General features: G+C 54.2%; 1 protein-coding gene across 1 annotated transcript; it reads left to right on the forward strand.

Moving 5' to 3' along the window:
- Nucleotides 1-12,054: 12,054 nt before the first annotated feature.
- On the forward strand, nucleotides 12,055-14,714 carry CAMK2N1 (calcium/calmodulin dependent protein kinase II inhibitor 1). The gene is made up of 2 exons (XM_010957433.3): nucleotides 12,055-12,928; nucleotides 14,505-14,714. Exons 1-2 carry the CDS (start codon nucleotides 12,763-12,765, stop codon nucleotides 14,573-14,575), a joined length of 237 nt encoding a protein of 78 aa, XP_010955735.1. The 5' UTR covers nucleotides 12,055-12,762; the 3' UTR covers nucleotides 14,576-14,714.
- The last annotated feature ends 1,210 nt before the right edge of the window (nucleotides 14,715-15,924 follow it).

Below are 15,924 nucleotides of genomic sequence, written 5' to 3' on the forward strand. Positions count from 1 at the left end.
GCTTAGTGATGCTGGAGCTGGGGGTGGGGTGGAGGAGTCTCTGGCCAGCCTGAGAGAGGGCCCTCCAGAAACATTCCTGTGGGTCATGCCTGGCCTCACTCAGGGTCATCTCTGTAATAAGTCAGTCCTGGTAGGCTGAACGCTGGGGCAGTGAAGTTTCACCTGTTGAGAGAAGGGGCCGGACATGGGGTGTTGGGGACAGGAGGGAGGAAATTAACATGTAGCGTGTACCAGATACTCTTTCAGACTTTAATTTCAGAGCTGATCCTCACCAGACACTGCAGGCACTCTTGGCACCTCGTCTTACAGAAGAGGAAGCAGGCGTGTTGGGGGCGTGTTCACTGGGTCAAAGGTGCAGTGCTAGTAAGGGGGGATCCACATTTAAACCCCAAGCTGTGTCAAACTCCTGACCCTCCTGCTCACCAGCCATGGGGCTGACCCCTCAGTGCTCACATGAACACCCCACAGGGTGCTTGTCCCCACGTGAGTGGAGGAGACCATGCTGGAGGAGCAGGCAGACGTGATGAGAGCCCCCTTGCCGATACTGAGTCCTGTCCAGGGAGGTGTTCAGACCCTGGCTTTACAGACAGGTGTCCGGAGGAGGGGTAATGGGGCTGACCTCTGAGCACCTCAAAAGCATCTGTCCTTTTCCCCATGTCCTTTCAGCAGATTCTTTGTAGGAGTCCGGATGAATGAACCACCTCTGGGGGGTTATCTATCAGATTCCAGCCCTTGGCAGAGATTTCATAAGTAAATCTGATCAAATGATTGAAAAGCAGGGAAGGCAGCCTGTCTCAAACCCTAGCAGATTCTTCTATCTTGATTGTTCCTCCAAACAGAGTTGAGTTACCCATCACGGGAGACCCAGGAGCCGCACACCGTCCCTGCCCCAGGAAGTGGCAGCTGGTTTGAATTCGGGCACACATGCACCCAAGTTCTGAATCTGAGGTCCACACTTGGTCCTAGCCTGGTTTGTCGGAGACTACCTCACACTCTCCATCACCCGTGGCAGCTCCCAGCTTCCATTTAAGGAGCCTCCTTGCCAGCAGGGTTGAAGGGGGCTTAAACTGATCCGTGGGACCAAGGCTAGGAGCGGGGGTGACGGGAGACAAGGAATGGACGGTGGGATTGTTGTGACTTTTGACTCAACCCCTCTGCTCAGCAACTCTCACCCTAGGCAGACAGCATCAGGCAGGGGTCATCTTGAATAACTGCTCCAGGTGTTTTGAAAGTCTGCTCTGCACCTGATAGGCTTGAATGCTTGCAGCCCTACCAAGTGGCTGCTGTTCCCCACTTCACCAGCGAGAACAGCAAGGCTCAGCAGGGTTACGCGTTGCTTACAGCCACATGTCTCCACAGCTGGCAGACACCAGGCATGTCACTAAGATTTAGGGCGAACCAGCAGGGGAGGCCTTATTACCCCTTCTAACAGCTTCTGTGATTTGTCCAAGGCTATCAAGGTAAGACTGTGAGGCCACGCCCTTTGCCTTTCGGCATATTGAACCTGCCAGGCCGAGAAGGGAAGTTGTCCAAGAGGCAACTGAGTCGTAGAGACACTGTTTTTGAAGCCGGTCAGCACCTTGAAGATCACCAGTCCCACCCCTGGTTGGCTTTGAGGTTCCCCAGCTTATCCTGGTGGAGCAGAGGCCAGAGGGCAGGTCTTGGGAATCTTAATTCATTCAGAATTGCAATATAAACTTCGAAAAGCAAACAACAAAATCAGGCCAATCTCTGACACCCTTTACAACCCTGGTCCTAGGCTGGGTGTGGGTAGAGCTGCCATGTGCGGCCTCGGGAACACTCAGAGGAAGAACCTGTCAAGTTGGTATCGTTGGTGAAACGTTCATCTAAGAAACGTTTGCTAAATGCATATTCTGTGCTTGGGGCTGCAGATCGCAGTCTCTGCCTTCCAAGGGCTCAGAGTTGGCTTTTAATGTGTCCTAATTGTTTGAAAGCAAATAAGCCCTGCGGGGACAGGTCAGATGGGCTGCTCTTGCTGTTGGAGTATTTGTGGTTCACAGAATATTGTAGCTCGGAGGACCTTTGAGATTGGCCTGGTTAATGCAGATTCCCTGACCATTCAAAATAAACCTACCAAGGGCAGTGTATCATTGCTGCAGGGGAGCCGAGCAGAGAACCCCTACCCCGCAGAGCCTAGAATGATATATTTAAAACACCAATCTGACCCTGGCACCTCCAGGCCCAATCCCTGGCTCCTCCAAGGCATACAAAGGCCCAACCCCTGGCCACCTCTCTGAGCCTCTCCACATCTCTCTCTGCGTCTCACACCTGTGGCTCCAGCCACACCTAGCCTTTGAACTTCCTTAAACATGGATGCTTTGCTATCGCTGAGTCCTGCCTCTGGAATTCTGGTCCTTTCTTCACCTTTAGGTGTCCCCTCCAGAAAACCCTCCCTGACCCTCCCCACCGAGGTGGAGTTAGGTGCCCCTCCTCTGAGATTTCATAATCCAGTCTTCCTGCTCTTACCCATCTTGCCTCTGTCTCTGGCAAGAACTGTATCTTATTTCTGCTCCAGCACAAGTTTTTAGGTCGTCACTCTACACTAATCAGAGCTAACATTAGGGCTTGTTCTTGGCAAGGTACCTGTTCTTGGCAAGTACTGGCCATGATTGATGTCATTTAATCCTCATCAAGAGCTGTATGTTTGTATTACTCTTACTTTAAAGAAAAGGAAATCAAGGCCTAGAGAAGTCAAGTGTCTCACTCAAGCATCCAAGAAAGACAGGATTTAAGCCCAGGCAGTCTGACTCCAGAACCTGAGCTCTTAACCACTGAATGTATGGAGAATGAGTGAGGAAACTAGCGAATGAGATAGTGGCTGTGGGGCCAACAATCCTGGACGGCTGCCTGGAGGAGTTAGTGATCAAGTGAGAGTTGAGGGTCATGGCTTGGTTGTAAACAGCGAGGAAAGGGCCTCTCTTAGGACCTGGGGTCAAGCTGGATTGTGTTTCTCACATAATTTCCAGTGACCCGCCCAGAGCTTTGAGGACTCCAGGCAGGAAGGAGAATACTGTCATTGCGTGGTGGTAAATGGTTGGGAATGGGAACACAAAGACTGGCTTTCCCTTGGGTCCTGGCTCTGTTGCTGTGTGATCTTAATAGAGTGAATGAACCTCTCTGGGCTTCAGTTCTATCTATAAAAGGAGCAGGTTGAATTAGAAGCTCTCCAAGTCTCCATTGAGCACTGCCATTTTGCACATCTACAACAGAGCAAGTGGATGAGGGAGGAGGGAGGGCAGTTTTCCTGAAACCTTTCTCGAGGCCGCTGTCAGAGGGATGAGACAGGACCCTCTTCAGGCTCGCCGCCTGCCACAGCCTCGGGACCACGTTCCCAGGAAGCCAGGGAGATCAGCACATTTCTCCCTAATGAGATAGTGTTAGCTTATCAATTTTGAATGAGAGAAGTTTCCATGTACTATGTCCTGAATTGCTCCCCGGAGTGCTCATTAGTCACTTCCCCTGCAGCTGCTGCCTTATTGTTTTTCAGATGCCAGCCGAGGGACCTGGCATTTCCCTTCCCCGAGAATGGGGCACTTGAGTCCGACCCAGGGACAGTGGCACTGGGAAGAGGGGCTGCCGAGGCCTGAGGGAGGGCCCTCAGCTCTTGACCTTTACCCTCTGTCCCAGCCAGAGCTTCACATTGGGTGCCTCAAATCGAGATTCCTCTAGGATTGGGCTGTGACTCTGGAGGGCCATGGCTGATCTCAGCAAGAATTTAGTAAGCACTGAGGGCACCAGTCACCTTGTATCTGTAACCTGAATGGCCTCAAGTCTGGGGAGAGGGGGATTCCATCTGAGGCCATACTAATATTAATGTCCAAATTCCCGTAACTTCAGGCCTCCCACCCCATCATGATCTTCCCTAGTATTGAAGATGCTTCATAGGATGAGGCTTCGTTCATACTTGTGATGCAGGAAAATGGGACGCAAGAGGATGTCCGTGTCCTAGGTCTCGGGCGAGCCCCTGGGACACGCCCTGCCAAGTGAAGGTCCTTGGCTCACTCCCTTAGAAAGAATTCAAGGCTGAGCCATAGTAGATGGAAGGTAGATTTATACAGAAAGATACATACTCCATAGGCAGAGTGAGCAGGCCATCTCGAAAAGCAAGAGAAAGGCCATGAGGTGGAAGTGCAGCATTGTTAGTTTTTATGGGCTTGGTAAATTCATATGCTAACAAGTGGGATGGCTAGTCCAGCTACTTTGGGGAAGGGGCTGGGAGTCCCAGGAACTGGGCCATCATCCACTTTTTGACCTTTTATTGTCAGCCTTCAAACTATCTTGGAACCTGTGGGAGTACCATTTAGTATGCTATTGTATTACCATGAGTGTATAAGGAAGCCCAAGGGCTACTGGGAGTTGAGTTTTCCGCCATCTTGGTGCTAATTGCTGTGTCATTCTTTTAATGGCGGTGCCCTGCCCCCTCCCCTCCTTCCCTCCTGTCTCACTTGCTGTAAGTTGGCTCAGAGTCTTGGTTTCTTCCTATCCTTCCCCACCCAGGGACTTAACGATGAGGGCCCTCTAATGCTGCCATCTCTACCATGACCTCCAGGTGGCGCTATGCTCCTATGGTTGAGGCTGGCTGGAGGCCTTGCAGGAGAAACTGAGGTGACACTTCCAAAGGCAGGTGCAATTTTCTCTTCCAAGGGATGGGGAACAGACCTGAGAAGGATGCTGGGCTGCTGGTTTCAGGTCCAGCTGGGCACAGGCTGGAAAGATGAGAAGCAGGGAATTTTCTCTACAGTTCCTTTCTCTGACTAACCCAGGAAGCTGGGTGCAGATGTGAAAGTTCTGAGAAACCCAGAAAATTCAGGTGGGAAAAAAAATCTCACATGTCTCCTATAATTTTCCAGGCATTCACATCTTTAAATATACTAACCATGATTTCTTTCAACAAAAATGAAGCATGCATAATGCATCACATGTTCTTAAAATACCCAGATGACTTCACACTAGTAAAAGATGCTTAAAAAAATTGCATGGAATTGATTTTGACTTTCTCCCCAGAAGCTTTTGCTCAGAGAGGCTGCTTCTCCCAGCCTGGCCTGCCTCCCTTGCTGTCATCTCCTCTGCTCTGTCTTTGCTTTCTGCTCTCTCCTATGTTAAGTTTTTCCATCCTCTTCTATGTTGCCTCTTGTAGGAGAAGGAATTGTCAATTACCTTACTTGGCAGTTCTGCCTCTTGTCTAACCTGTTTTCCTCTTGCCTTTGAGTGTGTGTAAGAGTTTCATCTTGTGTGTGTTTGTGCATCTGCCTTCCTCTCTGAGACTTTTCTTTTTTAGCCTCTCTGCTTCTGCTGGATTCTGTCTGCTTCTTTGAGTCTATCTCTTCTCACATATTCCTCACCTGTGTCTGACATCTGCCCTTCCAGACTGGTCTCTCTTCTTTATCCCCTGCTCAGCCCAGGGTCTGGCAGGGCAGGGTGGGGAGGGCCTCCGTGACCACGCATTGGCTGCTCCTCTGTCTTCTACCCTTCCTGTTACCCAGGGAGTTCCCTTCCTAGGAAGAAAAAGCCCTCTGTCCACTCCTGCAGGCCCTGGAGGGCTCTGGGTGGTGGGATTCACTGCCTGGAGTGGTTCCCTGCTCTTAGTGACTCAATCAGCTCCTCATCTGATCCTCACAGTCTCCCCTTGAGGCTGATCTGGTTACCCCAACTTTACAGCTGAGAGGAATTCTGGCTCAGAGAGTGAAGTGACTGCCTGGAGGTCACGCAGGTAAGAAGGGGTGAAGCTGGGATTGAACTTGGGTCCTCTGATTTACCCTCATTTCACCTGCTCATCACCAGGCCCAGTGGACAGAACTCCAAGTTGGTTGTGGGGAGACCTGGGGTCTCGTCCTGGCTCTGTTTCCAGCTGGGCAGCTCATCTTCCTCATTTGAGACTGACTTCTCTCCACAGTGCAGTGGGGAAATGCCCCTCTCTGCCCTGCCAACCTTACAGGTTATCACGGACATCAAATGACCCTGCGTCCGTGGGGTGGGAAACTGCTTGAATAACAGCATGTGGGAACCCAAGGGTCCAGAGCCACACACAGCCCCCTTGCTGGGAACCTAGGCTCAGAAGTCAATGGCCACATCTTGCTTCCCAGGGTTCAGCCCCTGCAGGTCTGACCCCAGGTCTGGGGGAGAGTCAGGGTGACGGCCTCTGGGTTTAAGGTATAAAAACTCTTCTGTTGTCACAGGATACTGGTGGGGAGTGTCATTCGTAGGATCCAGCCCTGCATTCTTTATCTGAAGGGCCTTTGGGGCTCTGAGATCCCCTGGCAACTATATACATGATTTTCTGCATCTGGGAAAGAGAATCCGTCTCCTTCACTAGATCCCCAGAGGGGTCCTTGGCCTGCAAGAGGTTTGGATCGAAATCTGCAGTCCCTCCATGTGTGGGGAGGCCGAGCTGCAGAGGCTAGAAGCAGCTTGTCCCTGGTCGCCTGTCCTTCCAGCTGTCCTCAAGGAGGCAGTGTCACTCCACAGTTGAGAGCTCAGCCTGGAGTCAGACCTGCTGCTTCTCCTGGGCTCTGTGGCTTTGGGCTTGTTCCTCAACTTCTCTGGCCTCAGATCCCCTGAGGAGGCCATAGGATAGAGATGACAATCACAGCCCGCTTCTGCGGTTAGCGTGTGTGGATGTGTATTTCCGGGGCGTGGGAAGCTCTCAACAGAGCTCGGTGGTGAGAGTTTGCGGTCAGAGGGCCTTGCTACCCTTGCTGAGCTCGGTGGGGTCAGCTCCTCCTTAGTCCCCTTTAGAGGTCACTGTTGGCTCAGCTTGTTGTCTGGTGAGGTCAGGTGCTCTTCAGTCAGGGGACTTCAGGCCTCTTGGGGCCTGGACAGGAGAAACCCGACAGAGGGTGAGGTATCCAGAGCCAGACTTGGAGCCAGACCCCCGTTCCCAGCCTCCTGGTCCTCCACCCTTTGTCCATGAGGCCAGCATCCTACCATCCTTCTCTGCCTCCCTCACCCCCCTGGGGTCATGTGGGCACGCCGTGGTGCCAGGCCTGTCTGCTGTCCTCTCCTCCTTGCCTGGGCCTTAGAGGACAATTGTTTTCCAGGGTGACAATTGTCTTCCATCCTCTGTGGGAGGATGGGCAGTGGTGGGGGTGGGGAGCACAGTCAGGGCACCAGTTCTCTGCCCCTCATGTCCTGGTGAGTTGAGGCCCCTCAGCTCCTCCCAGCTGTCCTCACTATTTCTTAAGTTTTCCTAAAGAGCCCATGGGACTCTCACTTTGAGGGTTGTTGGTATAATAAAAACTTTTAAAAAATTATCCTCTGATCTTTCTCTTTATTCTATTTTAAAGAAATATAGCAAACTTCATTGTTGAAAAAAAGCCCTTTTATTTTGTGACTAATTGCGTGCATGGCCAGGGCTCCCCTCCCGGTCTGGTCCCCAGAGAGCAGTGAGATGCAGGCATGTGAGTGGGAGACCTGGGGCAGGAGACCTGGGCCCAGCACGCCCTGTCTGCGTCCCTGCTTCCCCACCTGGACTGGATGAACTCTAGGGCTGGTTTCAGGTGGAGCCTTCTAGAACTCTGGGCATTCTTTGGAGACCCTCCGGGGAGTATGAGGGGCCCAAAGGGTGAGGTCCTGAGTCCCCATCTCCCCAGAAGTTTGTCCTTTATCTACCTTTTATCTATTGAGGTTCCTTGTAAGATTTTATTGGAAGAGGGGGTCTTGATGATTAAAGAAATAAACAAAGAAGCTAACACTCCTTGCGGTTTTGAGGGGAAGGGCTGTGTCTGTCTTGGACGTCCTCAATAAATGCACGCTGACTGAAGGACAGGTGGGTGAACTCTTGTATTGCTCCTTGATTCTAGGTCTGAGCCACCTGCAGTCAGTTAGCATGCTTTTCTCTCACTGTGTGTGATTGTGCATGTGTGTGTGGTGGGGAGGTGGGCAGCAGAGGCTCTGCCTTTCTCGGCGGGTGGGGAATGGGCTGCACCAGGTTCCAGTCACCCATGTGAGAGGCGTGGGGGTGACGTAGGTTTTTATGACTCAGGACAGTGGTTCCTGCTGGGAGGCCACTTAGCCTCTCTGGAGGTGACCAGCTGGCCACTGACACAGCCCTGCATCCTGGCCTTCCCTGCTGACCAGCAAGGGTCTGAGCCAGCCCTGGCAATGCCCAGCGTTCCCCATGCTCCACCCTGTGGGATCCTTGGCCTGAGCTGCCGGCAGATGCCCTGCATCCAGGGCTGTGGTACCCAACAGCCACCATCTTCTCTAAGTCTCACCATTACTCTCTGATGCTGCAGCCTGGGTCTCAGTTTCCCCATCCAGGTAGGAGAGAGGGGAAGGCAACAAAAGGAGCAAGTGTGTCTGGAGCATCTATTTCATGCTGGGGCCCACCTGGGGTGGACTTTCCCTTTTTCTATCCCATCAACACTGATGCAGGGCTCAGGGCACAGCAGGGCCTGGCAGATCTATTTTAACCCTGGAATGTCTGCGCTAAAAGGGCTACAGAGATGGTCCAGTCCTGTGGGCCTCAATTCTGCAGAGTTCCAGGGTTTGGTGAAGGTGCTTTCAGGTTTGGTTTGAGGGGGGAGCCCCCCCTCCTTGGCCTCCAGCAGGTTTTATCTACTTTAGATTTGAGAGAACTGGCTGATTTTGCAGCTGGAAAAAAAAAAAGATGCGATTTTTCTCCAAGTTTCCCATTTTGTGATGTATAGTCAAAGGCCGGGAGGAGAGAATCAGCCTCTTCAAGGTCACAAAGAGAGTCAAGGAGCTAATGATGATAACTGCTAATAATGACGACCGCATTTACTGAGGACTTACTGTGTGCAGACCTGTGACACGTGTACGATCTCCTTCCTTGGAACAAACCAGCAAGTAGGAATAATTATTAGCCCCATCTGACAGATGAGAAAACTGAGGTACAATGAGGTTGAAAAAAAGCACAGAGTTAGGAAATAACAAGGCAGGAATCTGAACTTGGCTGTCCCCTTCACCCTGGACTATGTCCTGCCAGGCTACCCTGCTGGATGGCGTGGAGGGCAGCCTCCACTCCTGCCGTACTTGGTCCATTCCTCCACCTGGACCCAGCATCTTCAACACAGCCGTGGGCATCTGGTCCAGAGCCAGGCTTTGTACGGGTGAGGCAGGAAAGGAGCCCCAGGGCATGTGTCTGCATCCAGGCCTAGGGCTTCAGGATAAAATGATGCCCGCACTGAAGGCTGGACAAATGGAGGACCACTTGATTCACACTTTCCCTTGCAGAACTTGTGTGAATTTGGAGGCATCACTCAACCTTTAGGAACCTTATCTGTAAAATGGGACTGATTGTCCCAGCTTTCACTTCTGAAGGCTAACGGAAGGCTCTAAAGGGAATAGTCATGGAAATGCTTTTCTAAGTGTAAAGTGCCGGATGTGTGGTTTGGTGAGTGGTGGGTATTGAGTTGGGAAGGTGTGATGCTGCCACCTTTAACCTTATTTGAAACAAGGCAAGGTCAACTTAAAACCAGATGAGGGTGTAAAATTCGGTTTCTCTTCTTGGTCTCACTTGCTGTGTGTGCAGGGATTTGCCTGCCCTCTCTGTGCCTTTCCACTACCTTCTGCACAAGTGGGACTGTGGTAGCTGCTCAACGTGTAAATTGCTTTGTTATTCAGCAGTAAGGAAGGAGCCGGGCAAGTATGAGATGAGTGAAGTGGTCCCAGCCCTGCATGCTGTCACCACTGCGTGCATGGTGTCCCCTATAGGGACCTTGAATCACAGCTGGGAAAAGTGGCTTCTCTTGGCTCCATCACTAGCCTGTGACCTTGGCAAGTCACTTACCCTCTTTCTGCTAACATCAGTTAAACAGGGATGCACTGTCTCCTCTTTCCACCTCAAAAGGCATTTGTTTTGAAAAGCAAGGTGAAAAATGGATGTGAAAATGCTTTAGGGGGAGGGAAATAGAAAGCCTGATACAAATGGAAGAGCTTCTTGTAACTTTATCATTCTGCTTACTACGCTTTTGTTTTCTCTTCCAGCACTTGGCCTGGTGCTAACCTCAAAGCAGACACTCAGTAAAGCCTTAATGAATGGAGATAGGTGGCTTGTGGAGTGGAGCAAAGGAGGCCAGAGACCTGCTGCTTCTGACACTGACAAGCTGTGGGATTTGGGGCAAGCCCCTGACCCTCTCTGGGCTTCAGTTTCCTCATTCGTAAATGAGGTGGTGGCACTGGGTCATCTCTAAGGCTCCTCTCAGCTCTGCAGGCTCTGGAATGGGACTGAGTGAAGTGCTACTGTTCTTTCTCCCTCATTAAGTCATTTCTCAAATGTTTAATGCACATCCACGCTCAGCCAGGCACTGGGAGCCTGATGTCATTTTGTTTTCATAACACAGCCCTGAGAGGCACACAGGCAGCTGGCTAGCTACATAGCCCATTTTACAGCTGAGATAAAGGAAGTTCAGAGAGGGGATGTGACTTGCCCAAAGGCACACAGCTATCAAATGACACTGGGTGGGATTCAAACATAGGCCTGAATCTACAGGTCATGCCTATTCCATCCGCTACATTGCCTCTATCCCCATTTCTCAGCCCTCTTCCATCCCTCTCCCCAAGGTGTCTGACCTCTGGAGGCCAGATGTCCCCACTACACAGTTTGGGGGGAGGGGAGGCTGGGCTGGCTCCTCCCAGACAGCCCCTCTACCATATGTCTTGTCACTAAAAAACATACCCTCCTTCCCCATAGCTTACCACCCACCGAGAGTTCTAGATTTAAGGGGAGAGTAGACCTGAGGACACTCTTTAGCTATTGGTGGGACCTCTTGCAGGGCAGTTGGTTGAGCCAGATGAGACTCACCAGGGAACCAAGATGTGTTTCCTTGCCTGCCTTCAGCAAGTTGCATGACCTTGGGATGGCTACCCCTTTGGTGGTCAAGGTGGCACTGCTGCGCGAAGGCGGTCTCCAGGGAGAGAGCAGGTGCTGTTGGCTCTCAGCGAGGATAACGAGACCTCCTCACGCACCTTGCCCCCTTGGAGTTACCATCTGCTCGGCAGATGCGCCTCCCAGGCCTCTGGGGCTGCCCCAGCCTCCCTCCCGGGTTTAGGAGCCCGCTCCTCGGCTCAGAAGCTGCAGTCTCTCCCCAGGGCTTATGACTGTTGCTGGAAGGGAGGTCCCCGAGGGCAGAGGGCTGCAGGCCCGGGACGTCCCCGGTGGACGCCAAGAGTCGGGCATCCCGGGCGAGCCCGGCGTAATAGGGCGCTCCCCTCTCCTCCAGGAGGCGGGGCTGCCCGCCTCCCCGCCATCCGCCTGCACTGCCTGGCCCCGCGGGAGCCGGAGTCGAGAGCCGGCAGGGAGCAAGGCCTTCCAGGGCAAACCGAGTGGGGGAGGGAGAGCGTGAGGCCCAAGGGGCAGGGCCTTGAGAGTCTGAAGTGGGGCGCAAGTGCGGGGGGTGGGGCAAGGGGATCCCCAGTTGGCGTTAGGCCGGGGAGATCGTGTCCTAAGGGCACCAGGTGCCCTCCGACTTTTGCCCCAGCATCTGGCCTCCAGGGAGACCAGCAGTCATCTGTCCTTCCGTGCGTGTGCGTCGTCGGTCCGCTCCCTACTCCCGCTCCTGGAACCCCCAATCCCCACCCCCGCTCCCCACGGGAGTCAGAGCCCGTGGAGGGTCCCGTGCGGAACCGCCGCGTACCGGCTCCGGCAGGGATAAACACCCCGCGGGAGGGGGCGCGGGGGGAGGAGGCGCCCGGAGGCCGCCGGGCCGGGGCGGGGCTCACCGGGGGCCCCTCCGCGCGGGCGGGACGCGGGTGCTGGGGGCGGGGGCAGGAAGCGAGCCGCGGCCCGGGCCGGCCGGCCCGGCCCCGTGACGTCGCTCGGCTTCCAGGGATCTCTCCCCGCGGCCCGGGTCCCCTCCTCCCCGCCCTCCTCCTGCCCTCCCCCACCGGGCCTCGCCTCCGCGCCGCGGCCGGCATTTCTCGCTCGCAGCTCGCTGGGTGGCTGGCTCTCGGTCCTAGCCTCCTTCTCCTCCCTTTCTCTCCTTCCCTCTCCGACCCTCTTTTCTCCCTCCCTTCCCCTTTCCTTCTCCTCTCTCCCCTCTTCCTCTCCAATCCTGATCTAGTCGCTCCCCCTGCCCTTTCTTCTCCCTCTCCTTTCTTCTCCCTCTCCTCTTCCTCTGTCCCTCTCTTTTCTGTCTCTTTCTCTTGATTTCCCTGCCTCCCATTCTCTCTCTGCTTCTCTCCCCGTCTCCCTCTCGGTTTCTCTCTCCCTCCTCCCTCCCTCCCTCCGGGTATCCTCTCCCCCCCCACCCCGCCCCGTGCCCTCCCTCCTCCCTCGCTCCCCTCCCCCCCGCCCCTCGCAGCCCCGCCGCTCGCAGCTCCCCAGTCAGCCTCCCCGAACCAGCACCGCTGCCGCCCGCACTCGCCGCAGGACCAGCCCGCCGGGCTCCCCGGGGTGCGCCCTCCTCGGCCCCGCGCCCTCGGGGCTCACTGGGACAGCCTCCTCCTTCGGCTCGTAGCCCCGCCCGGCTCGGCCCCAGCCAAGCGCCCGAGCGCGCCGAGGATGTGAGTCTTGCCCGCCTCTGCCGGAGCAACAGCCACTCGCGCGCCCAGCCGGAGCGCAGCGCAGCGCAGCGCAGCCGCGGGCGCTCGCGGGGTCGCTCGGGCGGGCTGCGCGCTCCTGCCCCAGCGGCGCCCCCGGCCTCTCGCCGGCGCCACAGCCGCCGCAGCCCGCGGGCCGTCCCCGGCCGGCCGCCCCCGGCCCCAGCGCCGCTGACCCTGTCCGCCGCGGGCGGGGACGCGGGCGGAGGAGGTGCCGCCGCGGAGCCCCCGGACGCGACCATGTCGGAGGTGCTGCCCTACGGCGACGAGAAGCTGAGCCCCTACGGCGACGGCGGCGACGTGGGCCAGATCTTCTCCTGCCGCCTGCAGGACACCAACAACTTCTTCGGCTCCGGGCAGAATAAGCGGCCGCCCAAGCTGGGCCAGATCGGCCGAAGCAAGCGGGGTGAGTTCGCGGCCCCTTCCCCCGACACCGGATTCTCGGGCACCTAGGCCTGACGGAGGTTTGCGGGGATCTCCCGCACCGGGGAGCCGGTTCCGAACCACTAAAATCTCATCGCACAGAATTGGGGGGATCCCGCACTGCGGGTCCAGCTCTGGCTGGTCTCAGAAACCCCTCCCCCTCAGCCGGATCCTCCTTGGGGTCACCCAGGGGGCGTGGCGGCATCTCGCTGCAGCGGGGGCTGAAAGGTTATACCCTGGTCCCCACCTATGCCAAAGTTTGCCTTTTCATTTCTAAATACTCCCCTCCCCCTTTTACGCAGTGTAGTTGCAGCTGCACTCGATCTACAGCCCGGGGGAGGGGTCCCAGGGCTCCCCAGGGGCCGACGTGGGGAACTGCGGGGGAGAGGACCCGTTCTTGCAGGGAAGGCTAGGGGCCTTCGGGTCGCACGGGCTTTTCATTGTTACTTGGGGTTGGGAGGGGGGCGGTTATTGTCGAGCCTGGGCGCTAGGCGCTAGGCGCTAGACCTGGAAAAGCCCCGGAGAGACTGGGACACGGAGAGGCTCCGAGAGGAGCTCCAGAGGCGCAGGGACAATGAGGGAGATCGACAGCTGCCGGGAGAGACTGAGACGCAGAGATAGGGAGGGGGACGGCGGGGGGAGGTGGCGGGGAGACCCAGGTGGGCAGAGACCGAGACAAAGCTCCGGAGAGGGAGCCAGAGCCGGAGAGATAGCGAGACGGGGACGCAAGTCTGGGGAGGACAGAAAAGCAGTTGGAACAATGAGGGCGACCGACATCCCAGACACTGAGAGGTCCAGAGACCTCGGCAGGTGACCGTCTTGCCGAGAGACTGATGGAGGGACGGAGGAAGGCGAGGCTAGGTAGAGTTGGTGAGAGAGGCGGGGGACAGTGAGAGGCAGACGCCAAGAGGCGGTCGATCCCCAGGCGAGCAGCAAAGGGAAGCTCTGACCTCTGCATCGGCCGCAAGTGCGGAGAGGCCGAGTCCGCCCGGGGGCCTCGCGGAGGGAGGCGCGCAAGAGGGGAGCCCCCAGCCCAGGCGAGGCCAGAATCCTCGACGGGCTGCGCACCGTGGGACCCGCTCCTGGCGTCCCCTTTCGCTCAGCGCCCCTCCGCACCCAGCCCAGGCTGCTCGCGCCACTCGCGCGGTGCTCGAGGCACCCCCGAGGGTCCCAGACTTGAAGACCGCGGCTCCTCCTCCCCTCCCTCCCCTGCCCCAGAGCCTTCTTTCTAAATAAATGCGCCCTCGGGGGTGGGGGATTGAGGTCAAGGCCAGTGCTTACCCTGACTGCAGCCGGGGCTGCGGGATTTGCTCCCTCTCTGCTTCCTTTTCTCAGAAGGGTGCTGGGACGCAGCCTGGGGGTAGGGGAGTGGTTCAGAGGGAAGCAGCAAAGGGACCCCTCGCAGAGCAGGAGGGTATGGGGCTGTGTCAGCGTGCGTGGAGACCCCCCTCCCTCTCCTTCCCCGCAACCCCCGCCTCGCCTCCTCGCGTAAAGCGAAACTTGAGAGACCCCTGCGAGGCCCAAGCGCGCTCACCTCTCCTTTTCTCCTTTTTTTGCAGTTGTTATTGAAGATGATAGGATTGATGACGTGCTGAAAAATATGACAGACAAGGCACCTCCTGGTGTCTAACTCCCCCAAAGACAATGAGTTAAGGGAGAGCATAAGAACGGCGATAACAGTTGTTGGCAAAAAGAATATGAAAAGCGAAAGCACTTTGAAATTTATTACTAGCTTGCTACCCACGATGAAATCAACAACCTGTATCTCGTGTCAGGCCGGGGGACAGATGAGGCGTGAGAAGGCGAAGGCTCTGGGCTCCTTTGCAAAAATAAAAATTTTAAAAAAATTTTAAAAAATTAAAAAAAATCACTATATACACACATATAAAGAAATAAAAAAGAAGTCTCAGTTGCAGCTATTTGTCAAAATTAATATCCATTTCTTTTTATATACAGTGAATATTGCACAATTATAGATCTGGATTTTGAACCACTTAAATAATGAAGCGGCAACACCGAGTGTTTTGAGGTGTTGGCATTCTTTGCTGATTTGGCTGTTCCCAATGTTTACATTATTTAACCTTGCAAAAATGATTCTGTGCACTTGGATGTGAAATGCTGTCCAGTTTTATTTTTTTATGTTGCTATCCTTGGATGTACAAAAAAAATCAGAAAATGATCTCTATAGATGTTCCATCTTATTTTGGTCATCTTTTGAAGTTATCAAGAATGTGTTTAAAACAAGAAGAGAACTTTTCTAAGGAATGATACAGAGAAAGAATCCTTGTTTTATTTTAAAATGAATTGTAAAGCTTGTGTTTCTTTGTTGCTGCAAGCTCTTTGCCCAAGTTAATGCAAATGGACACATTTTATATGTCAGGAAAAAAAAAACACTAAAAAACAAAACAAAAAAAATGCTTGAGCTTTTTCTAACCTCTCCCTGCAGTCTGTTGTGTGAGCAGCCTGTTTTTTTTTCTCTAATATCGTGTCAGTTTATTCTCTTTAATGGACTGTAAAAATGTAATCACAAGAGTGCCAAATATCTTGAAATGCCAAAAGGCATTTTGGTTTTTTCTCTTTTCCCTGTGCTCTGAGTCCACGTAAAGGAATGCTTGGAGTGTCTTTTTCTGTTATTTATAGGGGTTCTCTTAAGGCACACCAGCTGCCTGTTTTGCATGGTATTTGCAAAAATGCCTCTTGCGTGAGGAAATCTTTTACCATTTTTTGTTTGCAACTCTGGACCTCAAGAGGTTTCTTCCTTTTCCTACCCTGTTCCCTCTTTTCTTAATTCGATATTCTGTATGTTGCACCTTTAACCAGCACACAGGGCTATTTCTCCAATGTACAATTAAAGAACTGTTCCTGTGTCTCACTCCTCTCTTCTCTGCTTTGGTTTGGGGACTTGCTTTTTGTCTGCTGGTTGCAGACAGGAAGGAGGGAATGGAATGGTAGCTTTGGTCTGTGAGGCAAAAAGGTATG

Source organism: Camelus bactrianus, chromosome 13, assembly GCF_048773025.1.
Source record: "Camelus bactrianus isolate YW-2024 breed Bactrian camel chromosome 13, ASM4877302v1, whole genome shotgun sequence".
Classification (NCBI taxonomy): Eukaryota; Metazoa; Chordata; class Mammalia; order Artiodactyla; family Camelidae; genus Camelus; species Camelus bactrianus.